Genomic DNA, 25,405 nt, shown 5'->3' with positions numbered 1-25,405 from the left:
TTCTATTATTTCAAATGTAAAGTAATTCACCTTTCATAGAGTCGCTGTTTTATGGGTACTGATGTCAAGTCCTCAACTACTCCACTCTGAAGAATCCTCAGCTGGGCATCTGTTTCTCCAATGCCATAACTCAGCTTTGCTTCAGTAAGTTCCACGGTAAGAGGATGCTGGTTCATCTCTAAGTGTATGCCAGACATAATCTGGGCACGCTCTCTTCGGAGCCCCTCAATCTCCCTGGCTCTCCTTTCACTAAGCTGGGATCTCTCTTCTGCTCCAGATGCTCTTGTGTTAACGGTCTTCCTTTCTGCCTGGCTGTGAATATCACCAGCACTTCTAGTCAGGCTAGTGAAAGAAGAACGAGAACCTCCCTGCACACCACACCAGTTGCTGAATTTATTGTGCAGAGGCAGGTCACGAAGACTGTAGCTTCGAAGTCTGTGGGTCTTTACTAAGGAGGTATTCTCACTCAGTAGAATTTCAGTGTTGCATTCACTTTCAGTATCAGATCCTGTATTGTCATCTTCACCATCATCTTGCACACTGCTCCTTTCAGACATTGGAAAAGGGCAGTGCTTTTGGTTTCTCTGTGTCTGTTGGTGTTGCGGAGAAAAAGAATCAGGCACACATTCTGGTGTCTCATTTAATGGTCTTTGTAATGACTTTTTAGTGGGTGAGCATTCTGAATTTCTAATGGGACTTTCATATTTGATTCTTCCAGAGAAGTTTCTCGCCCTCCTCGTGGCTCGTATCTGGCGAAATGAACGCTCCACTGGAACAGCCTCTCGGTGATCATCAAGTAAGTATTCCCCATGGCTAGAAAGTTCTAAAGTGCTGCTTGAATGATAAAGTCTTTTGGTGTGAACTGCAGTATGCGTGTCAATAGTAAACCTGTGCTTTTGTTTTGAAGCACCTGAAAATTCTCTAGCTGCATTGTTATCAAAGCCATTTTCAGGCATTTTGTACATTTCCTTGCTCTCTCTAGACGTGGTAGACTCACTGTCCACCTCAGTTTGTGAAGAAGAGTCGACACATGGCTCCCAAGATCCAAAGTCATATTGTGGAGCTGAACCATTTCCCCTAAAACTTGTTTCTGAGCTTGCAGTACGTTTCCGTTGTCCAACAGATCCTTTGAAAGAACAAGCAGACTTGCCTGATGTAAACTGCTGGCTGACTGGAGTGGCACTAAGAGTCAAAATTGGGGAAGAGGCTCGGTCAACTAGCAAGCTATTATCCCTTATTCTTGGAATGTCAGCTTTACCAACAGGCTTCCTGTCCTGAGAGTAGCATGCTGGAGACAGAGAAATGCTAGAGGCAGGGTTACTAACCACAACATCTGAAGACTCGGGTCTAGAACCAAGTGAAGATGCAACAGGGGAAAGTACTGCTGGGGCATGTAATGGTACTATTGGCACCTTTGATGAAGAACTGGAATGTCTACTTAAGGAAGGCTGAGGCATAAAAGAATCTTCTGGAATATCATGGCTTCCCTTGTCAAGCATGCCCTGCATTTTGTGTTCCATGCCTTCTGACATTCTCTCCTTAGTCAGAGCTACAGTATCTGTATGCACAAACTTCACAATAACATTTACCTCCTGAGACTTCATTGTCTCACTTTCCACATTAGTGTTGATTTTCCTTTCCTTGTCTTTGTTCTGAGGGTGTCCTAAAATATCTGTCTGAATGCCTATGTCTTCTGTTGTTTGGGTACAGCTGTCAGTCACAGTGGTTCTTGAGCTTTCTTCAACTGCTTTATGGTCACTTGGTTCGCTATCTTTAACATTCTGTAAGGACAAATTTCCCAGCAGCTCAGAAGTGTTGTGAAGCAGCTGTGAAAGGTGCAGGGAAAGATTCTGGACACTTGACCAAGAAGAAGGCTGTTGGAATGTATCCTTGCTTGGCTCAGGATTTCTTGCAGATATATCTGTGTTGCTTCTCCTGTGTCTCTTCTGCCTTCTATGCCTTGTTGGCGCCTCTGTCTGTGTTTCCTGTTCGCAAGTGAGTAGTTCTTGTGGTTTATTGGAGGATTTCTCCGACTCAGAAGGGTAGAGAAGAACAATTTCGTCAACTTGCATGGAAGCCTTTCCAGGCTGCTGAGAACCATTTTCACATCTGGAAATGCAGTTTTCTGGCGTAGCCTCAAGTTCATCATGAGAAACGTTGGTACAAGGCTTGCCACTCTCATCTGAATGGGTAGAGTCAAAGCCTTCTCTTGCAACATCCCATCCCTGGAGATCTTCTGTGCTACTTATGGTGCTGGATAACAATCTTGCATTAGCATATGAACTGAGATGAGAACGGAAAGGGGAGATTTGAGAATTCAAACCATTATCCACACTGGAGCACCTCATAACTGCTTGATTATCCAAACTCAGTGGAGGTGGGTTGCTAGAGACATCACTTGCACTTCCAAAAACATATTGTTTCCAACCAATCTTGCAGCATTCATCTTGCTGCCATGGGTGAATATATGGGTTGATATCGCTTGAACTGAAGTGCATTGCATCTTTATTGTCTGTTGCCTCCATTTGATGTCTTAGATCTTCATGTGTACTCAAACTGTGTCGGTGTGCCGAAGAAACATTATTTGAATACTTCTCTGTTTCTGTATCCACGGGATTGCCAGTTTTGTGGGCAACAGCTACTGGATAGTGAGCAGAGGAAGGATTTGAAGAGTGACTTTCCTGAGTGCTCTCTCTACAGTTTCTTTTATCACAGTAATTAGACCTCTGGGCTTGAATGGATTTCTTTTGAAATCTGGGTTTATATTTAACTGGCACAACATTGTCTGTCTTTAATTTGGATAAGCCTTCAGCTCTGTGCAGGTCATCCTCAGTTGGAGATGGTGGTTCAACACTCATATTTAACTCTTGTAATGACTTAGAGGTAGAATGTACAGAAAGGTCAACTTTAGAAGTTTCTGAAGCACATTCAAAATTAGATATAACAGTAATAGATGGTGCTGATAAGCTATGACTCTGCAAACATGGCCGTTGCCCATCTCCTTTGCTTCTGTTTGAATTCTGTGAAGTAAAAACTGCATTTTCATTTTTAATTATCTCTGGTGCAGGTTCTTCCTGCAAAGTCAAACAGCTGCTTCCTGATAAATACTTTGAGGACATGCTGTCATTTAATATTGAAATATTTAGCTGTTCCGACATTAAAGATTCTCTCTTACTCTTCATCACCTTATGTGCAATTATATGATGATTATTGGCATTTGTATTAGGGAAGTTGTCTAAATCAACACTGCTACTTAACTGTGGTGTACTCTGATCTTCTTGCAAGTCAAGACTTGAATGCAATGTGTGATGTAAAGTTTTGCCAATGTTTTCTAAATAGGCTTTTTGCACTGAAGCTGTATCCTTTGGTTCTTCACAAACATCTCTTTCATAATGGAATGCTTCAGTTTTCAATTCATGTATTTTGCTGCAATCTAAAGCTGAGTTTCTTTGAGAGCCAGAGTTAGTATCAGAAAGTGGGAGGCAACCACTTTCTTTCATAGGAGAAAAAGAAGTCGTTTCAGAAGCACATGGCTGTGGGTCTACTATCACAGAATTGTCACACTGGCTTTCCTGCAACAGACTGCTGGCAAGTGCAGGAGAGTTTGATGCAGCAGCATTCAGAGGACCATGTCTCTCAGCATTACTATAACTAGTATTGAGGCTAGAAGAGGTATCTGGAGAATAGCAAGCAACGCTTGGAAAACCCTGATGACAAAATGCTTGACTTTCTTGTACTCGAAATGAAGTTGACAAAAAGGTATTCTGCAGTGAGTCAGTATATGGTGGACAGAGAGCAGATGTGAAGCCTTCCGGTGATTTGGGGGACTCTAGAATGTCCACATTTTTAAGCACAGTACTAGTGGAGATATCTTCAACTGAACATAAAGCAGGTGGCAATGCTTTGCCACTTAGAACTATTTGTTCTAAACTTTGATAGTTAAGCAAGCTTTCCGCTTGCAATTTTATTTCTGTCCTATCCACATAATCCCCAGGCTGTGAAGACTCAATATTTTCTTGTTTATGTAGACATTCAGGGGAATAATCTTGACCTTGCTTTTCCTTCTGATACATTTCCGCCACTCGCTGAGTATTTTTGGTACTATAACTAGAAATAGTGATTTTGCTGTCTTGCTGGTGTACAGAGTAATCACCCACAGTTGAGGCAGGGACATTAAAAATGTCTGAGTCCAAATATTTGCTTTCCCCATAATACAAAGCATCAGCTTTGTAGTTGCCTGTAGGGCATTCTAGCAAATGTGTGGGAAGCCCTGTTGAGCTATTCAAGTGACTAGCAGAGTATTCAGACAAATAAGAACTCATCCTGCATCCTGCAGCTTTGTCTTCACCAAAATGAGCATTTCCCCATAGGGCTTGGTCAGAACACCCTGAAAGTTTTGCTCCATCCTCAGATATTGCTATAGAGTCATTTAAGCACCCCATACAGAGATCATTAGAAGTTCTGAACACACAAATCTTAGTTTCTGGTTGACACTCCATTTCTCCAATACTATTTATTCTGCATTCTGTCTTGATGCAATCAGTGCCTAGGGATTTATTTGTCTGTTCATATGGGACTGGTGAATTCAAATCTTTCTGACTGACATTACTGTTAAAAGACTCGTGAGAAGAAAGCTCTGGTAGCAATGGTGTTGCTTCTTCTACATTTTCTCTGAAACCTGAAGAGGGATAAGTAGTTGTTTTATCTGAGGTTAATGAGTCTGATGTGGCAGTTTCTTTGTGTGATGTGCTTAATGAATTTAAACAATTTTCTTCTTCTTTTGTGCTGTATTCTCCTCGAAACCTGTCCGCATCATCACTTGTACTTTCAGAGGGAAACAATGTCTGGAGAGGACTAGCTTTGTTTTGTGGGTCATCAGTAGAAGCTGATACTAGTGATGCATGGCATTCTGCAATATATGGTTTTGAAAATGTGTCATCCTTACTAGGATTCTGCTCAGGTGCAGTGTAATTAGACATTTTATTGGAAATAAAGTCTCCCTTCCCCTGTCCATCCTGTCCTAGCTGATCAGGAGGAAATGTAATACATTTATTGTTCATGACAATGTCAGAAAGTGAGTCATTTCCTCCCCCTTTGTTAAAGGTATGTGACATTCTAGCTTGCAAGTCACTATCCATTTGTGTTTCATAGTACTGGAGAACTACTTCATTGTTGATACTATTACTTAATAGCATTTCAGGATTGCTTATTATAGTATGGTCACCCTTCATGTTTTCTTCATCTGTACTTATTCCAGGCAGCAAAGAACTATATGCAGATTGATTACAAAGGTCTTCAGCAGGCGCAGAAGTTAACCCATAGTTGTGATTTCTGTGTTCTAGCGGACCTGTTTGGTTAATGGGCATCGAGTCATCAAAAATTTCATTCCCTGAAAAAATTAGAGGCAGCCTTTTCTTTTCTTCTGATAAATCACTTAACATGCTGTCATTGTTTGAAAACCAGTAACTGCATTTGTTCTCTAACAGAAATCTAGCTTGATTTTGTGAACCATCCACTTCTAGGCTTTCTCTATTTTCTTCGAAATTTCCCCCAACCTTTTGTGTTTTTAAAATATACACATTTTGTATATTAGTACTTTGGTCCAGTTTCTTAGCTGTTGCCAATGGTAGGGGGTGTGTTGGATGTGTTGTTTCTTTTTCCTTAGGTATGCAGTTAACTGGCATGAATTTATCATCACATATGCTTCCACCAAAATTTGTATCACAGTGTTCTGAAATATTTCCATGAGAATTTGTAGAAAGACATTTAGATCCATTAATATTTTCACCACTGTCAGTTTGTTTAAATTCTTCACTAATCCCACACTGTCCAATTACAGCTCTATTGTCACTTGCACAACCATTACTATTGTCTTCTGGTGTCTCATTAATTATACCTGTGTAAGTCCAAAGCCCTGGTGGTTTTTCATGTTGCTGTGTTTTAATAACATCAAGACATACTTCTGTTATCTGGTGCACATCCTGCTCTTCTTCCAGATTAGAAGAAGTGAAGTATATTTCTGGTATTTCAGAATTTGTTCCATTATTGGTGTTGTCACAATTAATAAAACCATGGCCTGGGTTTTCTTGCTGCAATACAACATTGCCATCAGTGTGTAGCTCAGTTAACCTGGAATTCACATTTTCTGTTGTATCACAATGTTCTTTGCTCACCGTTTCAGAACAAATCACGTCTCCATTAACTTCATTTTCTTGAAGAACAGTCTTGGGGTACATTAACAAGCTTTCTATTACAGATGCCTCATTGTCAGTATATATATATTTATCATCTTCACTATAGGTTAAAGCATCTTCTTGCCTACACTCAGTGGTTATTGCAGTTGCCGAGGGCTCAAAACTCGGGACGTTTTCTAAAATTCTGTCAACCTGAACTGGTTTTTCACATTCGTCAAGTAAGTCTGTAATATTTTGAGTAACAATGGTTGGCACACTGCACTTAGAGTTCGCTTCTATGTCTTCAAGACAATCACTCTGTTTTACAGTTTCATGGATTTTATTTTCATTAACACTGCTTGAATGAATAATGCTATCAGGTTCCATTGCTGGTTTTGTTGGACATGGTTCTCCTTTGTTTTCATCAATCAGCTGGATATTTGTTTCTTCATGCGTCACTGTTGCAGCCAGCTTCCTATAATGTTCCTCACTGGTACTCTGAACCAAGCTAACATTTTCTGAGTTCACCCTACTCTCTACAGTTTCCCATTGAAATTCACCTCTATGGTAATTGTGCAACCTCTGACTATATTTAATTTCCGATATGTCACATTCCAACTTATTGACACTATTCATTAATTTAATAAGTTCTTCAGAGTTTATTGTCTTACTATTAAGTTCACATTTATTATCTTCAGAAGTAGTTAAAGCTCCAGTATCAACACCATTTTTTGGATGTTCAGATTCTTTACCGATACACAGATTCTGTTCTTGGACGGCTGTGACTGATTCAATTCCATCATTTCCCAGCATTCCTCCACAGTCCTTTTCATTGTTATTTCTGGCTTGCTTAGAATTCACTTCCATTCCTGGGCCATCGTTTTCGCTAAAGTCCACATGGAAAACTGTAGCTTCTTTCCCCCCTCTTGATGCAGGTATATGCCAAGCTTTGGTTTTGCCAGACTGAACACTGGGGCCTAACAAAAAAGTATCTTCAACTTCCTGTTGCACTGTGAATTTCTGATCAGTGATGCCAACAGAGTTAGGATCATTTACATTATTTTCCACAGAACTAGATTTGGTCAGATGAACATCCTTAAGTGCCATGGAACCCTGACATTTCCCAGCATATTTTCCCATTCCAGCTGTGTCTTGATAATGCACATTTGAATTAGATTGGAAAGTGGATTTATCACTATCAACTGATAGTTTAGTTTCCCCCCCATTCTTGTCCATATTTGAACACATTGATTTGTCAGTCACCAAATCCATAGAAGTAGATGAAGATGTTCCCTGGCCAGAAAAAGAGAGCATGGTCTTTCCCCCTTCACTGGTCTGTTCCATCATATTTTCAGCATCAGAAGTTAACAAAACATTTTGGCTAACTCTACTTCCAGAATAGTCAAGTTCTGAACCTGAATGAGAATCACTTGTTAATAATTTAGTCTGAATTTCACAGTTACTTTCTGAACATAAGTCTTTCTCTTGAGCTTCTTCTTCTACTTCTCTAAATGAAGGTACCTCTAAAGCAGATTCTGTCACAGCATCTCTCTTTTCTTGCACACTGAATCTCTCAGTCTCAGAAATTTGTATTGGTAGAGAAAACTGATCACTGTGGCAAAAATCTGTTTTCTTACTTTGACACAATTTATTCTCTCTAACAATTTCTTCTGCAGCCACTTGTTGGTATCTTGTTTTTGGCACCAGATCAAAATTACTTCCACAATGTCTTAATAAGTATATATTGTCACTAGAATATTCTTCTTCCCCAACATTGTTGGTACTCTCGCTTAATGCATCACAGAGAAAGAAACTTTCATCACTAAATAAATTTACTCCCTCTTTTGAAAACAAATGTTCATGACCTTGATACTTTTTCTGTGCTTTACCCAATGCAATCAAGTCAGGAGATCCACTAGGTACCGTGCAGGTGGATTTATCTATGAGGTTTAAGTCAACTACCTCTGAGTCTCTTATGTTGCTGTTAGAGTCACAATCAAAGTCTTCTTTTTCAATTGTTCTAAAGAGGCATTCTTTGAAATTAGTATTTACATAAATGTCTTCTTTCTGTATAGTAGCAGATCCACCCTCAGATAATTCATCAGGTTGCTGGCAATTAGACTCAGGTGGAGAAGCAACTTCAGAATAACCATATTTTGTAGAACCATGACCAAACTGAACGTTTTTGGTTGACAGAGAAAATGGTGGCATGTCTCCTGGAGCTTCAATTTCAAGGTGTTTCCTTGTTTCTGGAAAAGGTACTGATGGTGAAAATAATGTTTCTATCATGTCTGGCTCATGAGAAACCCAATACGGTTTTTTATAACAGGAGACAAATGATAATTCCGCAGCTGACTGCCTTAAGTCATCTTTCTTCATCCAGCAGTTTGACTTGTTAATAGGGTGAAGCTGAGCAACCCGGAACTCTGAGTGATCTTGGGAAGAAGGCATTGTTATGATGGGGCTGGCCTTTCCATTTTTTGAGTCACAAGACAACCAAGCATCTGGGAAAACAGGAAGGTTTTCACCTGCAGCATTTGATTGTTGATCAAATGAACTCTCTGTTCCTGAAACACAAATTTCCATTTCTTTTACTGATTGATCATAAATGCTACTAGAACTAGACTGTGTACTAGCATCCAGATAAAAAGAATCAGTATTCAGATTCAAGTCATTGGGTCTTTTTACACTTTCCTTACAGATCTCATGGTTTTGCTGCTTGTTGCTCTTTATGGATTTTGACCTTGGGTTTTGCAAATTCCAAAAAGCCTCTGCGGGAACTTCATCAAATGACTCTAATTTGGACTCCTCTGCTATATCTTCTCCTGGAACTTCATCAACATCCCCTAGACTATCAAGAGAAAAGCTTCTTTCATTCATAGTCCAATTATGGTTTGATAAAGGTGTGTTTGCTAACAGTGAGGCAGACTGACAGTTATTAACAGGTTCTTGATGGACCTCAAGAAAGTTAATTGTATCTTGACTTTCAGTTTTCTTCACTTTTCCTGAAAGAGAATCTTGGGACATCTGGCTGTCATCACTTTCAGAACCTTCCAGCTCAACTGTGTCCTTGATTCCAGATGACTCCGTATGACTCAGTTGACTTCTCAGGATATTTGCACTAGCAGATGAAAGAGAATCTACAGAATAGGCGCTATCCGTATCAGAAAACTCAATGTCATCATCTTCTTGCAAGCTTCTCAGTGGTTTGGGGACTGCTTTTGAGATTCCATCGCTCAACACCTCAGCACTGTGCCATTTTTCCCCCTCATGACAGAGTGGTGTGGGGGCATTTATATTGTTAAGGCTTCTTGCTGAAGTTGCTAACCTAAGGAGTTCAAGCTCTTCCTCTGATTGTTTGTCCTTTGAATGTCTTTTCACATTATTTGCTGTTTGGCTTAGGTGCTTTTCTGGTAGTTCACCATATATTGCTGATTTTTTAAGTTCCATGGAGGAATTTCCTGGAAGTGAAGTTTTGTGCTTTTTTCTTATATCAGTTCTAGTCTTTCTGCTAGCTTCCTGAGTGCCACTCTTTTCTAAGTGCTTCCCTTTATGCTGATTTGAATCTGCCGGTGCTTTTAGTTTTCCCACCTGTCTTCCTGTTTCAGATTCACTTTTTTTCTTGAAGTGGTCAGGAGAACTGGTCTTAGAAATCTCGGTTTTAGATCTGGTTTGCCTTGGTCTCCTATCTGATTTCTCCATTGTTTCGTTATCTTCGTAGATAAGAGAAATTACTGCTGCATTACTACTGTCATGGTTCACTCTTCCTTTACTTCCCAAATATAATGACTTTTGAATTTTGATCTGCTGTCTGTTGGTTGGGCAGGCATAATCTCTGTCATCATGAATGTTATCTCTTCTGGAAAGTTCTTTAATTGTTCTTGGAGGATACTCTACAGTCAGTGATTTCCTTGGTTGGTTGACTTCACAGCATCCATGGCTGTGTGCTGAGGTAGGTACTTGAGAGGGATCCCTCTTCACGAAAAAACTGTAAAAACAAAACCAACAATATGTTAAATAATTTGCTTTATGGTGGTTTTTCTTAAGGCAGGTACAACATTGCTTTCATAATCATGCTTACCCCCATGGAAATCCTATCATTGTCATCTGCTTAGGAGTCAAGTGGTTGCTCTTTGGTAGACTAATAGGCAATGTACCCAAGTTGATGCTAAGAGCCTCCAGGTGATGTTGGAATCCAACTCCCACCAGCCCCAGCCAGCATAGCCAATGCACAAAGCTAATGGGAATCCAACAACGTTGAAGATTACAGGCTCCCCATCCCTGAACCTATAGTATGGTTGCTGTTTCCAACCCAAGATCATAGGGACAGTATTCAATTAAATATTCCAACAGAATTTCCCTCTTCTTCTCCCCACACATGCCCTGCCCCCAAACCTGATCTACAGGGTTGAGGGAACCCCAAGTACAGAGTTGGGGGGGTGAGGGGGAGAACATTCAGCTGGACAGACAGAAATCTTTGCCCTGATAGAACAGTCTCCTTAGCACTATGTTGAATACAGTCCTATGTAGACAAACATACCAAGTCAACAGAGTTATGAAGCACTAGTCCTTACCTGAATGGCCCAGCAATTGAGAGACCAATAGGAGATCTTGACAAGCTATCAAATCTTGTTGGGATGAACCTGCTGACCAGTAAATCTTAATATGACATGGTCTGGATTACACCGGATCTGAGAGCATCTCAGTGTTTGTTGAACTGATATGTTCAATCTTGAAAACTGTATATTACTATATAGGCAACCTCTGAGCTAGTGAAGGAAGTGTGGCAATTTATACAACATTTCACCAGTTCTTAAACAGGTGATCTGTTTCCAAGTACAAGTTTGGTCTATAAACTCTAAATGCTTTGGAACTACTGCATTTAAAGAACAGCCTTCCACCTTCCAAGGCAAGAAAGGGGACCAGAACCATGCTTTCTCTTATGGCAAGCTGCCTCAACAATTCCCTCCTCAGAGAGGTTTACCAAGTGCTGTCCTTTACTTTTCCAATGTCACATCAAAACTTTTTCATTTGCCTTAACTCTCACTCCTATCAGTTATGACAGGGTTCTAATGATTAATCAACTAAATGTATAGTTGACACATCTGCTGATGATACTGAGTAAGCTTGGAGCCATGACATTTAACATGCACTTTGAAGTTAATGAAAAATGTGCTTTTTCAGAACAGATTAGTGTTTTGAGAAGTATTGTGCAAAGTATTCACCTGCAATGTGTTGGCTGATGATTTAAAAAGCTGTTTCTTCTGCATTGCAAGGAGCATGAATCTGATTGTGGCTGTGAACACTTGAAGTCCCCAGAAGCTACTGTGGTATTTTGGTCCAGAGACAGGGAATATTTCACATTATCTTCATTAATCCAGCAATTAGCTTCTAAGTGTTCCAAGTTTTTCTTGGCCTCTAGCAATTTTTGCTTCTTCACAATCCTATCAAGATGCACTTTAACCTTCTTCCGGCTTAAATGCCTTTCTGCTTTCTTCAAAGAGTATTTTCGTAAAAGTTCTAGCTGCACCAGTTTCTTCTTGTTCTGCTCTGTCAGGGACAGGCCAGTTTCTGACTCCAATACGTTCTGGACTCCAGCTTCTGCATATGATTTGACTTCTGTCTGCACAGCAGATTCCTGCTGCTGTTGCTGGACAGCCAGCCGTTTCTTTTCATCAATGAGCCACTGCTGGTCTAGGAAAACAAGCAAACAAATGAACAAAAAGCATGAAAATCAGAAAGTCTTGTCAGTTCTGTTGAACCGAGAATTTATGTAAAGAATAATCAACTCTATGCCAATTTTACAATTTGTATTGAGAAATAATTTAAGCAAGATCAGCCTGACATTGTGGGTCTAGGTGAAGTAAAGTTGTAGTGCAGGGGCCAAGGCATGTTCAAGCTGCAGTAAACACAGGACAACCAACTGGGATTCAAACAGGCCACAACTTTATTGATTACAGATGTCAGCAGGTTTTGGCACAGGCATTGGGTGTGTATCCTGAATCAACCAGTCCAGTCTGCCTACTGGTTGATTATTTGGTCAACCAAGGTTAAGGATTGCCCTATGTCAGGCAGTGGCAAACTCGGCCCTCCAGATGTTTTGGGACTACTCCTCCCATCATCCCTGACCAATGGTCCTGTTAGCTAGGGATGATGGGAGTTGTAGTCCCAAAACATCTGGAGGGCCGAGATTGCCTATGTCTGCCCTATGTTTTACATCAAATCAGGGTGAACCTCCCACCTGAGATCACCATTTTGAGGGTGTTAAATAGCCCATCAGCCACCTTCTGGGTGTCCGGACAGAAGCACTTCACCCTGGATCCCTTTAATGGGATATTCTGATTCCTTGGAGGGGCAGGGCTCCCAACCCCTCAGTTGACCTAGACTAAGGATCCAACCCAATGCCTTATCTGCCATGAAGTTGTGACAATTGCTATGAGGTAGGCAAAACCCTCAGACAAGCCCAATTTGTCTGCAGGCAAATTCCTCCCTGTCCCCTAATATGGCGACTCAAGACGTCCATAGCAAAGTCTTACACAGGACCTACTAGCTCACCTTTGAGCTACACATAAAGTGTGGGGTGGGTAATTGATGAATCCAGCATTGACTGAGGCCAAGGCCTAGGAACAGCTGGTTTTTATAACCAGGGAGTCCACTTCCTAAACCACGCCCGCAAGCTCGCCCATGATTGGCTGCATCCACAGGTAAGCCCAGCAGCCAGGGTCACCGACGGAGAAGAAAGGGACGTCCCCTTTTAACAGCTCCAAAGTTGGAAGATCCCTGGGTAGCTTACAATAATTGAAAAATTCTGTATTAAAAACAGTAGTCCTAAAATCCAGTGGTCCTAGAACCACAGAGGCAAAGTGGGTTGTGGGGAAAACGGAAACAAAAACACAACAGGTCTGCGATGGTAATCCTTGCTGTTCTAGTACAGTGATACCTTGGTTCTCGAATGTACTCCATTCCGGGCGGCCGTTCGACTTCCAAAACGTTTGAAAACCAAAGTGCGGCTTCCGATTGGCTGCAGGAGCTTCCTGCACTCAAGCGGAAGCCACGTTGAACGTTTGGCTTCTGAAAAAAGTTTGAAAAACAGAACACTTACTTCTGGGTTTTCAGCGTTTGGGAGCTGATTTGTTCATCAACTAAGCCGTTCGAAGACCAAGGTTCCAACTGTACTTGAAACACTGGTTATTCTTGGTTTTTGTTTTAAAGAAAGTGTTTTTATATAAATAAAAACTAAAGTTTTGAACTCTGAAGTTTGAAGTATATATGTGTGGGTAACTGTCACAGATGCTTCTGGCTACTGTTGAGAGACGAGTTCCACAGCCATCCTGTCTTTAAGACTTTTATTGGTGCATGATATATGTACAAGTGCAATAAAGTTTCAAGGAAACATGTCCGCTTGGTCCGAGGAAGATTCCCCCAATGCCTTTCGCCTGCTCCGCCCCCAGCATAACAACCGTGGGACTCCGAATCTCCTCCCCTTACGCTTACACGTCCTGGAATATCTTAATTCAGGCGCGAACTTGAAAGGTCGGGTTGTCTCCCCGCTGGACACTTCTCCCTCCCCCTCCCCCTGAGTGTCTGTCTCAGATTGCAGTAATGGCTCTAGGATGCTGTCTGAGCCTCGGTGCCTCTCCAGTTCCGTAGTCAGGGAAGTTTCACTGCTAGAACCTTCCCTGACAGTAACATATTTGGATCATACTAGGATTGCAATGTTGGGGGAACCCCAAAAGCAGATACGCCCACCAAATTCCTGCTGGAAAAGTTTTCTACAGTATGGGATCAATGATACTATAATACCCTACTTGAGGCCCACACGGGGGGGAAAACTAACAGCGCTCATCTGGACATCTTAGTGATCAAGCAGGGATATAAGGGCCAAGGTTCAGGGCTTTATACATGAAGCTATTTTTGACCTGAGAAATGAGAATGGGGAATATCTTATACAGCCTTAATTCCAATTTCTGCAGCTATATCCGAATTTTAAAGGCAGAGAGCATCTCAAGCTGGTAGTTTTAAGAAGGACAAGAGTGTATCTTAAAGTATCGTAGGGAAGACTCATCCAGCCAATGAATGTTAATAAAATATAAACTGCTGCTTGAGCGCTAACCTCACTTTAAGAATGATAAAGTAATGGGTGAAAGAAAGAAACCAGAGTAAAATGAGAAAATTATGCATTGACAGTGTAAGTATGAAAAAAATGAGAATGGAAAGTGATAATGGGAAAGAGAACTCACTTTCTTTGATCCACTGATTGATTATGACTTGATCATGCTCTAGTTCTTGCTCAGCTTTGATCTGCCCGTCCAAGATCTGCTGTTGTAATTTTTCAACATACTGTTGCTGCTTTTGAATTTCCTTGCTGTGGAGAACCTCCTGGTTCTTAAGCTTTGGCTGACATTCTTCATGTACAGCATCTCTCTGTTCACTGCTGGAAAATTTAAAAATAAAATTAAACCAGGAAAGCAACATTATTGCAGGTCAAACATATATCTCTTTAAATCGGGTAAGTTTCTGTCAGTCAAAATCAAAGTATCTATTTGTGCAATGAAAAGTTCAGGTCCTAATGAAGGATCCTAATGAAGGAGGATGGGTAAAGGAAAGGATATGACATGTGTGTGTGTTGCATGTGTGTGATGTCACAGTAAGGTCAGAATGTTGACGGGTAGCATGAAATTTAAAAGAAGCTTAATAGAGGGCTCCACATAGTAATACCACTAGCCACATAATAGTTATTTTATTTTAAAGTATTTATAAACTGTTCGCAAGTGGTGTACAGAAGATCAAAAATAGTTAAACTGTTATTTTAAGGTGGTCAATGAACAATCATTCAAATTTTATTTCAGAAATGTCTTGGGTAAATAAAAAAAAGTCTTAAGAATGCCTCTAAAAGTGTAGTTTATTGGAGCATGCCTTATCTCAAATGGCAATGAATTCCAAATCGGGGGGGGGGGGTCCTTCCGCTAAAGGTCATCCATCAGCTTGACCAAGAGTGAGTCATTCCCAAACCCAGGTTGGAACCCATATTGGTACAGGTCAAGATAAACTACTTCATTCATACTAGCAGAGCAGCAGCATCCACTCAGAAGTAGCACTCAAATTACCAAGGGAGGGTTGTAGAAGTCCCAGTCCCCTCATTCTGGCTGCAAGAGGCCCATGATTTGTCTAAAATTGGGGAAGTGAGGGGACCGAGCTTTGGGTTTCATTAAGAACTCCCTTACCTTTTGCTTCATAATCTGAAGCACTGGCCAGAATGATGAGAAAGTTCCAAGGAATATACTCGCAACAAGTAAGTGTACACAGCTGCCATTCTAATCAGTCTTTATATCATTAAGGCCATTTTACAGACGGGGATCTGAGGGAAATTTTATCAAGAATATTTGGGAGAAAGATTGTGAGAATCAGGGCAATGCATGTGGAGCAGAGAAAGGAAAGGAAAAGAAAGGAAAGATGGACCATTCTCAAAGTGGCTTCAGTTGATGCTGATGAGTCCCCAAAGACCTGCTCCCTGCCTTGCAGGCCTTTTCCCACCTCGCCTGGTAGGGAAGGGCCCTGATTCCAGCTACAAAAGCTGAGGTTGCTGAACAGATTCCTGGACTGGGGTATTGTTTATGGGAGGTTGTTGTTGTTGGGGAGGGCAGTTGTTGCTAGTTCTAATCAGTCAAGAGGGGAAGGGTTGAGATGGCAAGTTGTCAAACACAATGCTACAAGGACACATTAAGCCCTAATAACTGAAAATGATCACACAAACATTTGCTCAGATGGTGTGTTGGGCACCTCAGCAGATTCTGCAATAACAGCATCAAGAGTGTTTTGACTGGCTTCATTCTTAAACTATATTGCAAACAATTTGCAGTGGACTCTAGCTCCACTCACAGCCCTCTGAATACTCTAAAGAGCTCTGCCAGATAACTGACTTGAGGATGCAGTGGAGGAAGCACTTCATTGCTTCCTACACTACCATGCAGTAGGCATGATCATGCACCTCTAGCTAGTGTACAGTTGGCTTCAGAATGTGTCTTGTGCCATCTGCAGCTAGTCTTCCCAATAGTTTCATCACACAAAGTTTGCAGGGATACCAGGCAGCCATACATGCAACACTGGAAAGAGCGCTCATATGAGTGACTGTGCCAAAAGTCTGTTGTAGCTCCTCATTCCAGAAGGCCAGGGCTTTGAAAATCCTCATGAGAATTCAGGAATCTCCCAGGCTCCACCAGAAAGTGCCCTGATCATGATACTGGGGTTATTTGGAACCCCTCTTTCCTATTTTGAGATTGCATGGACACTGAAATTGCTAAGACCACCATCCTGGGTTCTTTACCTTCCATAACTCAGTCAGAGAGGCTGCTGGCAACAGGGGGGACAGGATGAGCATAATCCCTCATCTGTCTCTATGGTCCAGCACCAGATACAAGCTGTATGAACCCACTCCAATGCGGAGTGGAATTCTTGTGATGGAATCCATATGTACCATGGGCAAAACCCTTCTGGCCCTCTGGCCTATGCTGGTGCTAAACTGAGTACTCAGCCCATTCCATCTACTCAGGTCCCAGTATCCAAGTCATCACCCTCATCCCTATCAAACCATGAAAGAGTGGGATCTTCAGTTGCAGTGTGGCATCTGGCACCATTGCCTATTTACAGTAAATTCATTCTAAGCAAAAATCGCTATTTTCCCTTGTAAAGTTTTACAACTTTTTTATAGAAAGGGAAAACCCAATTTCCAATTCAAAGTTGTATGACTCATTATTAGAGACCAATATATTTATTGTGCTTTGTATTCAACTGTTTCAGTCCAGCAAAACAACTTGCTAAGAGGGCCATATATCATTAGCTCTGTTTTGAAGAATGGAAACCTGCTTCTTAAACCACCAACAGCAGTTAAGTTCCTCACTTAAAGCAATAATTTCATTATTTGCCTCTCCTTCTCCACTGCATGTCTGCTAGTGCATTCCCATACAAGAAAATTTGTGTAGAGTTGAGTTGAAGATGTTTTGTGCTCAAATTGGTGCAAGAGTCTGTAAACATAGCCAGTGGAGATTCCCATAGCGCTACCTTGCTAGGAGGCAGATACTGTATAATAGCTGAAACGTCTGGGCAGTTATGGATGTCAGTCCTGATGAAATGAATGGAAAGTGTACCCAGCTATCAATATAAGGTGCATCCATTCTAGTTTCAGGATTACCTGGAGGCTATGAAACACCTGGTTGCCAAGGAGACAAATAAATGACCCTACACCTGGCAAGTCATAAGCCATATTTACTCCCAAGCTTTCTAAATGCATATGTCTTCCCCTCAGCTAAAGAAGAATAAAGGCTTATCTAAAGTCTCTTGTGGCTTTCAACTGACCAGAAGGTTCCTTTTACCCTTTTTCAAAAACACAAGAACTTGTCGTTTAAGCTAAACACCCCATAGCTGTAGTTAAGTTAAAAAAGTAATTAGACCAATTCAAGGAGAACAGGTCTTTTAAAAGCTGTTAAATGAGAGGTTCTTAACCTTCACACAGACCCCCCCCCCCCCGGTTTTGTTTTGTTTTTACACACAGAAGCTGCAGCTGAATAAAGATCAACTGCTGCACACCAGTCCTATTCATGGTCACCAAAGCATTTGCTAATGGACACTACAAAAGACAGGATATTAGGCTTCATGAACCATTCATTGCTCAGGTCTTGAAAAACAGCTGTTATAAAATGCAACAGTGCACACCGTATTGAGCACACAGAGTACTGCAGATCTCTACAATTTTTGCTATCTCCGTGATTAATGCCACAGAAGGGGAAAATAACTGAGGAGGTTGCATTACATAAAGTGTAGAAAGCATTGGTTTCTATGCTCCCGTATTTCCCAACAATTCTTAAAAATGTCATCAGATTCAAGTACTCAATCCAAGAACAGACAGAAAACATCCTATATGTATTCAGAGCACAGAGACAACTGCATTAAGTAGATTGGTAATAAAAATTCATCCAGCCTGACGCTTGCATCACATAGGTAATGCAGAATGCATGAGGCGCCTCTACTGAAACACGAAAGAACTGGAAAATGGCAGGACCTGGGCCTTGGATGTCAGTCCCATCCACATCAATACTGTTTTTGTTGTCATGTATGCCAATGTTTAGGCATGGACACTTCATTGCCATGAAGTATAATTGCTTGTTCTGCGGATAATCATTGACATGGTAATCTTAAGTAGCATGACGGCACTTGAAATCAGGTGTTCTGCCACAGCTCACCTCCCCCCCCCAACGTTCCACATGGAGAAGAATTTCAAAATAAATGCATTAAAATTATTATTATAAAGCAAGCCCCTATACTCCAAAATTCGCACAGGTGGTTGTTTTACTGGTCCACAGAAGCATCGTCACCCAGATACTTATACAACTTCAGCTTCTTTCAGGAACTGTTACAACCCTACATTTCATGCACTAAGAAATAAACATACTGATCAGGTTTCCCTTCTTTCGATTTTTTTTTTTAAAAAACAAACCAGTTAATGAAGCCTTACTGTCATTAAAAAAACAAAAACAAACCACCTTTACTCTAGAAAATATTGTCCCTTGCTTTGCCAGACCCGACTCTCATCATGGAATGACACAGGCAAAACAAACAGATTTTGAGGAGAACAGAAACCCTTTGCGGAAAATAACAAACATTGCTCACTAGATTTAACAAACATTAAAAGCATCATTACAATGATAGCATTCATATCAATAAATAGTAATTAACACATCCAGTGTTTATTTTCTAAATGTCACTGACCTTAAACCAATTGTAAGTACCAATTTATCGAGAACAATTCCAGGATTATGAAAACAGCCGATTCATTTTTCATCTTCTCGTCCTGTGTGTTAACTTGGCAGTCAGCATACTAAATCAACCTTTTGTAGAATCACGTTTTCTCCTGGCTGTTTTGTCATCAGCTTCCCAGGATTCTATTGTGTAACTCCCTCCCCTCTTCCCCCCAAAACGCCTCTAAGGCTTATGCAGAATCTGGCGGCTTCTACAGCATAATGCAGTTTTCAGTAGCTATGGCAGCCACAGCCAAGTAATGAAGCAGAATGCTTTGCTACAACCATATATTGAGGTTCGGATCACAGAACCCAAGCAAAAGGCAAAAAACCATTGTTAAGATTTTTTTTTTAAAAAAAAAAACCTCAGCCAAATCAGATTCCCCGACTCCCTAAATATTGGGTATAACTTAGTTTTGAGATTTAAAAAAATAGACTAGGGATGAAAAGAAAGCTATTCAGTATCCCTGCAAATCAATTAAGGCTAGCACTTAAAGCACTTAGGAGTCTGAATTATAAGACAACAAGCTCATTCACTGATTTGCATTTTTGTCCAGTACCTCTCCCCCCTGGCCCATCTATCCAATCAAAAGGCTGTTCAATACCACACCATAACCTCAGCATAACACAGCAGCAGCAGCAGCAGCAGCGGACTACAGCAGCTGCGCAGGACCAGGCATAAAATTTAACCCACACAGCACAGCTCAGGCTAGATACTGTTCTTTCTTCAAGCTCTTATTTCTATCATTGAGACAGTGCAGCTGGGATGCAGACCCAGAATCATGAAAAGGAAAGAGAAGCTGTGTGTCAACTTCAGAATATGCATTATGTAAACATTCCCAATTGTCTCCCCTAGTATTAATAGTGGGAAGGCTTCAGAACTGTGAAAGCGTGGCCATGCTACTATAAAAAAAGTAATGCATTTGTAGGCCACTGTATTGTTAAAAAGGAAGCTAAGATTATGGGTGGAATTCAACAGCTTTTACAAATGTAATAGCATTTCAGTATGCCAGGTGGAATGACCCCCTCCTTCCCTCGTCCCGTGCTGTTCAGGGGGTTCTTCTGACACATACACCAGTAGCCGATTTCAGGGGTCAGAGGGAGGAGGGGGGACAGCCCTACTATACAAGTGGAAGTTGACAAGGTTTGTTAGATGAATTCTGCCCAATATCCTTGCAACCTTAAAAAAAATTGAAATCAGCAGAATTCAGGTGAATGTCATTTTATTTCAGTTAAATCCTTTTAAACATACCTTTCTGTTTCAGCTGGATAAAAGCTATGAGGAAGGGAAGGGAAGTCACCATCCAAATCTAGCCATTCAAGAGATCTGCAACTCACCACAGAAGAGGACTCACTGATCTATAAAACAGAAAAGATGGGGAAGGAAGTAAATACCACAAGATGATTAAATTAATTTCTAGAATCATTGTTGCGAGTTGTGAGCAAAGAGTCTCAATAATGAAACCTAGATTTAAATCCCACTTTCACGTCTAAGGCTGGGCCTTATATCCAAGCCAACCATGAAACAAAGAGCTTGGTCCTCTTGGATGTTTTCACTAATAATGGCTATAAATATGTATGCAGGAACAGGACTTACGTTACATTCAGGGTTTTCCCAGTGATTCTGAATGCTAATGTGCACAATCTACTGGACACAGATTCAGCACAAACCCTAAAGAAGTGAATAAAGGTAAAGGTACCCCTGACCATTAGGTCCAGTCGCGAATGACTCTGGGGTTGTGGCGCTCATCTTGCTTTACTGGCCGAGGGAGCCGGCGTTTGTCTGCAGACAGCTTCCGGGTCATGTGGCCAGCATGACTAAGCCACTTCTGGCGAACCAGAGCAGCGCACAGAAATGCCGTTTACCTTCCTGCCGGAGCAGTACCTATTTATCTACTTGCACTCTGACGTGCTTTCGAACTGCTAGGTTGGCAGGAGCTAAGACCGAGCAACGGGAGCTCATCCCGTCACAGGGATTCGAACCGCCGACCTTCTGATCGGCAAGCCCTAGGCTCTGTGGTTTAGACCACAGCTTCACCCGCGTCCCTTAAATAAGTGAATAGGAATCCTCAAAAGATGTGCCGTTTTTCCTAAACCTGAATTTAATTTCAATGAGAACAAGAAAAGGTCCTGTAAAATTGTGCCCATTTCAGCTACTGTACAGCAGACCTACCGTACCACCTCAAGATTCCTGTGCTGCAGTTCCAACTCTATGTGTGCGCGGGGGCACAATGCATGAAAGTATGCCAGAATCAAACTATTTGCTGCCCACTGCTGTTTACTGATCGACAGCAGTACATGTGTACAGGATCTAGGAGTTTAAATTGAGCAGAAGCTTAACATGAGTCAACAGTGTGATTCAGCAGCAAAAAAAAAAGGCTATCCTTATTCTATGATTCAGTGGAGGAGGGAATGCTTAAGGACTCCAGCAGAAGAGAACCCTGAAGGACTTTGGAGGCCAAAGTCCGTGTGGCATGCCACATCACCTTCTTCTGAAATTGAAGGACCAGAACCACTATAAAACATGTGACCCAAAGCACCATCCTGACCAAACAATGCAAAGGAAACCACAGTCAATGGTATCAAGTGGTATACAACAGCAGTTCCCTGACCTTTTCTTTGGGGCATGCTGTCGTTTTAGAAGGTACATAAGTTTTCTGCTGGCAAATAAGTAACCATGGAAAGCTTTAGGTGCTCTCATATTTACTACAGAGTGCTGTCATAAGCAGCTAATGAAACAAGGGGTGGGGGTTAAGCAACAAACAATACTCCAAACTTACGGATCGTCTTTGTCTTAAAACGGCAGCCTCAGCTGGATGGTTGAACCTAAATTTGTAAGCTTTGCCCAGAATAACCAGAGCGCCTAAAAACAGGAGTAAGAAAAGGCAAAAATGAGAAACCAGCAAGTTATTTAAACTGTTATGCAAATATTTGACTTTTCCTGTGTATTTATAGTACATTTTACTACAAATATGGTATTTCTGGCTCTCTAATGTCAAGATTTTAAAGCTACAATTATTAGATATAACATATTATCTGTTATTAACAATTTATTTTTGTTAACAGTCTAATTCTAGAAATATTCTGGTAACAAAAAGACATTGTAGATTCCGCTTTTGGAATTAACTGGGCTTTTCAAATTTTCCAAAATACTGTGAACACTTTAGCCTTCCTTCATAAGGAAGATGCCCAATCCCCTTTGATCATTTTGGTTGCCTTTTTCTGCAGATTTCCCTGCTCAATTGTATTTTTATTTTAACTGTACACAGTATTCCAAATTTAGCTGCACCATAAAGGTATCATGATGTTGGCAGATTTATTTTCATTCTCTTACCAAGCAGCATTATAATATTATTAATACAGATACGCCACAGTATGTTCACCACCGCCGGCACTGCAAGTAGGATGAGACTTGCACACCTGTGCTGAAGGCACCTTTATAGTGCTTCTACTTTGAAAGTTACTTAAAATGAAATGAGATGAATCCAGAAGTTTAAGACTACCGATATATCTGATGCATCACATCATTAATATGGTATATTCACAATTGAACTCAGAGACATCCAGCTATTGACTTTCATTAAAAATATCTGAGGCACTGAGCCAAAGCTATCAGGTATATGCAGCAGAAATACAGCTAATGTGTTTTATAGAAGGAAGTATTCATCCTGGGGTTTGTCTTCGAAATTCCAATTTTAAGACAAGTTTGAGTAGAGAGCAATTATTGCAATCACAAAATGCTATAACAACAAATGATATGCAGTGTAGGCCCATGTTCTCAGAAGTCCCACTGAAATCAGGAGTACTCACTTCTGAGAAAACATGGCTAGGATCAAGTCATGCAGTGCCTCAATGTACTTTATAATCTTGTTCCATAAATTTGTTCTCAAATCACTTTACACATCTACCAGGTGTGCTTGACAGCAGCAGTACTGTAAAAGAAGTAGTACAGGATTTACCTTGTGACAAACGAACAGAACCTGTGACTTCATGACCATTCACAACGCAATGCGCTCCCTGAAGAGGCCGCAGAGTCACAATCCCATGCTGATTGTCTACAATGCAATGGTCCCTTTCAATGCACTGACCCTGCAAAACTGCAAAACGTATGGATTAATTATTTAATTATTATTGTTTTTCGCAGGGTGGTGGAGGAGAAACACCTATCTGATGCAAGTCATAGGATTGTTGGGTGGCCCAGGGTTTCACTTCCAGCAGGTGGGCCAGAAGTCAATGGTTGTGGCCCAATGTCTATGCCAAACCTCTTGCATCTGTAACCAATAAAGTTGTGGCCTTATTTGACCCAATAAATTCTGTCTGGTTCTTTCTAATTAGTAGAGACGCCGTGGGGGTGTGGAACTTTGGCACACAATACACGGGTCCTTTCAGAGTTGCAACACTTTTAAATCAGCACATCACCCCCAAAACCAATTTAACTTTTTCTTACCAATATCCTGTTCCTGGTTTGAATCACTTCTTCCAATTTTGGTTGTTCCTTCCTACAAAATTGGAACAATCACAGTAAGTTATTATTACTATTATTATTTTAAAGAGACTTGGATAGATTTACAGTGGTACCTCGACTTAAGAACGACTTGACAACCGAATTTTTCGACTTACGAATGGGGGTAATGGTCACGCGCTTATGAATGTCTCGACATCCGAAAGGAAACCACAGCGGTTTTAGATAGGGATTTTTCGACTTACGGAGTTTTAGATAGGGTTGCTTCGACTTTTGAATTTTTCCATTTCCAATGCATTCCTATGGGAAATCGCGTTTCCAATGGCGTTTTTCGACTTATGAATTTTTCGACCTATGAAGGTGCCTTCGGAACGGATTAAATTCGTAAGTCAAGGCACCACTGTATATATTCTTTCCACGCATGTGTGCAGATTTTTATACTTTGTTGTTTAATATTTCCACTGCATTTATCAATTATCTGCTTGTGGCAAGCGATTTGGTTTTTAAAATTTCAGGTGAGAGAAATGACTCTAGACAATAAGATTCAAAAGCCTATGGACTTCACATGATTCAGAACATTAAGATTTCCCAACACGAACTTTCCTGATGCATTTAACCAGAAAGTATTTCTTCACACAGTGCACAGTTAAACTATGGAATTGACTGTCACAAAGGGTGGTGGTTAGAGGATTAGACAAATTAATAGAGAATGAAGTTTGCAGTGGCTACAAGCCATGATAGCTGTATGTTCAGCGAGAGGCCTCAAGTTTATAAAACCATACCATGTGCATCTTGGCCTGCTCTGTGTTGCAATGCAGATTTCTGCTATGCTACATAAAATGTTTCATCCTTCCGACTTTTCTCATAACAAGCTATCTATCTACCATATTTTAGCCTTCTAGATGGTTTGGAAGCATTTAATACACAATATTTCAAACCTACACTCCAACTCTGTTGTTGTTTAGTCGTTTAGTCGTGTCCGACTCTTCGTGACCCCACACTCCAACTCTAAAATCTAGCAAATCTATTACTGAGCACTACACTTTTAACACTTATCTCATGGCATAAAAAGAGCTATAAGGTATCATTTTCTATGTAAAATATTTTACCGGGCAACATGCTTGTTATTATACACGCATCCTAAATCAGCTTTTTTTAAAAGGGTAATAATAGAATGCTGGGCTAAAATTTAGTAGTGTACTTAAGTGCCATTGATTTCAATAAAAACCACAAAGCAATCTAAATTACGAACTGGATCACAGCCTTAAGTTAATTAAGACAGATCTTATTTCCAAATAAAACAGATGAAGAAATAATCCTTGCCTAGAAAAATTTGCAGATAACAACAACAAAAAATAAAAAATGAAATCTAGTCCCCGCAAGAGCTGAAGTGAAGGGAGGCAGTTCGACAGATAACACTGTGCAATAGTAACGCAGTTACTAAACATAGCAATGATGAGGGAGTTATATTCATGTGTAGTGTTGTATGAGACTCATACGGGGAAAATGATTACCGGTAGTTGCGTGTGGAGACCTTTTAACCACCCCCCGAAATAAATTCAGACAAGACTCAAATTTTAGGTTTGGTTTTTAGCAGAATTTAGGCCACAACTTTATTGATTACAATCAAGTGAGTGGTTGCATAGGCTCTGGTTCGACTAGCTCCCTGCAGCCCTGTAGGCAGCGCTGACTCTGGGCACCAACCATAAGTCAGCCTTGGGTGAACACCTGGGACAGTGGAAAGCAGGAGCTCTGCTAGGCCTCCACCCAGGTGTCCCCTGGACTCAGGCTCTGGGCACAACCCCTCACAGGGAAGACCAACCATTAGTCTGTGGATTCCTTTATTGGAATATCCAATGCATAGGGATGGCTAGGCATCCTGCCACCCCTATCACCTGAACCAGAGCCTATCCGCAACCTTACAAGTTGTGACAATTTACAATGGGGCAGGTGAAACCCAAGTCGCACCAGCCAATCAG

The 25,405-nt window shown here is 41.0% G+C and overlaps 1 protein-coding gene across 3 annotated transcripts in view; it reads right to left on the bottom strand.

Annotated features, from left to right (window-relative positions):
• The window catches only part of STARD9 (StAR related lipid transfer domain containing 9), an 86,207-nt gene that overhangs the window by 11,573 nt on the left and 49,229 nt on the right, over positions 1-25,405 (bottom strand). For 2 of the 3 annotated variants that reach the window (XM_060273566.1, XM_060273621.1), the window contains 7 exons: positions 23,412-23,463; positions 22,924-23,061; positions 21,745-21,827; positions 20,217-20,323; positions 14,414-14,607; positions 11,399-11,867; positions 31-10,161 (listed from right to left, as the gene is read on the bottom strand). In XM_060273566.1, the coding sequence (XP_060129549.1) occupies positions 31-10,161; positions 11,399-11,867; positions 14,414-14,607; positions 20,217-20,323; positions 21,745-21,827; positions 22,924-23,061; positions 23,412-23,463 (11,174 nt within the window). The remainder of the gene's footprint in view (positions 1-30; positions 10,162-11,398; positions 11,868-14,413; positions 14,608-20,216; positions 20,324-21,744; positions 21,828-22,923; positions 23,062-23,411; positions 23,464-25,405) is intronic. The other variant, XM_060273590.1, reaches the window with a different exon arrangement.

The sequence above is a fragment of the Zootoca vivipara genome, chromosome 1 (assembly GCF_963506605.1).
Source record: "Zootoca vivipara chromosome 1, rZooViv1.1, whole genome shotgun sequence".
Taxonomy (NCBI): domain Eukaryota; kingdom Metazoa; phylum Chordata; class Lepidosauria; order Squamata; family Lacertidae; genus Zootoca; species Zootoca vivipara.
The sequence above is the reverse complement of the archived record's forward strand: the minus strand, read 5'-3'. Positions and strand labels throughout refer to the sequence as shown.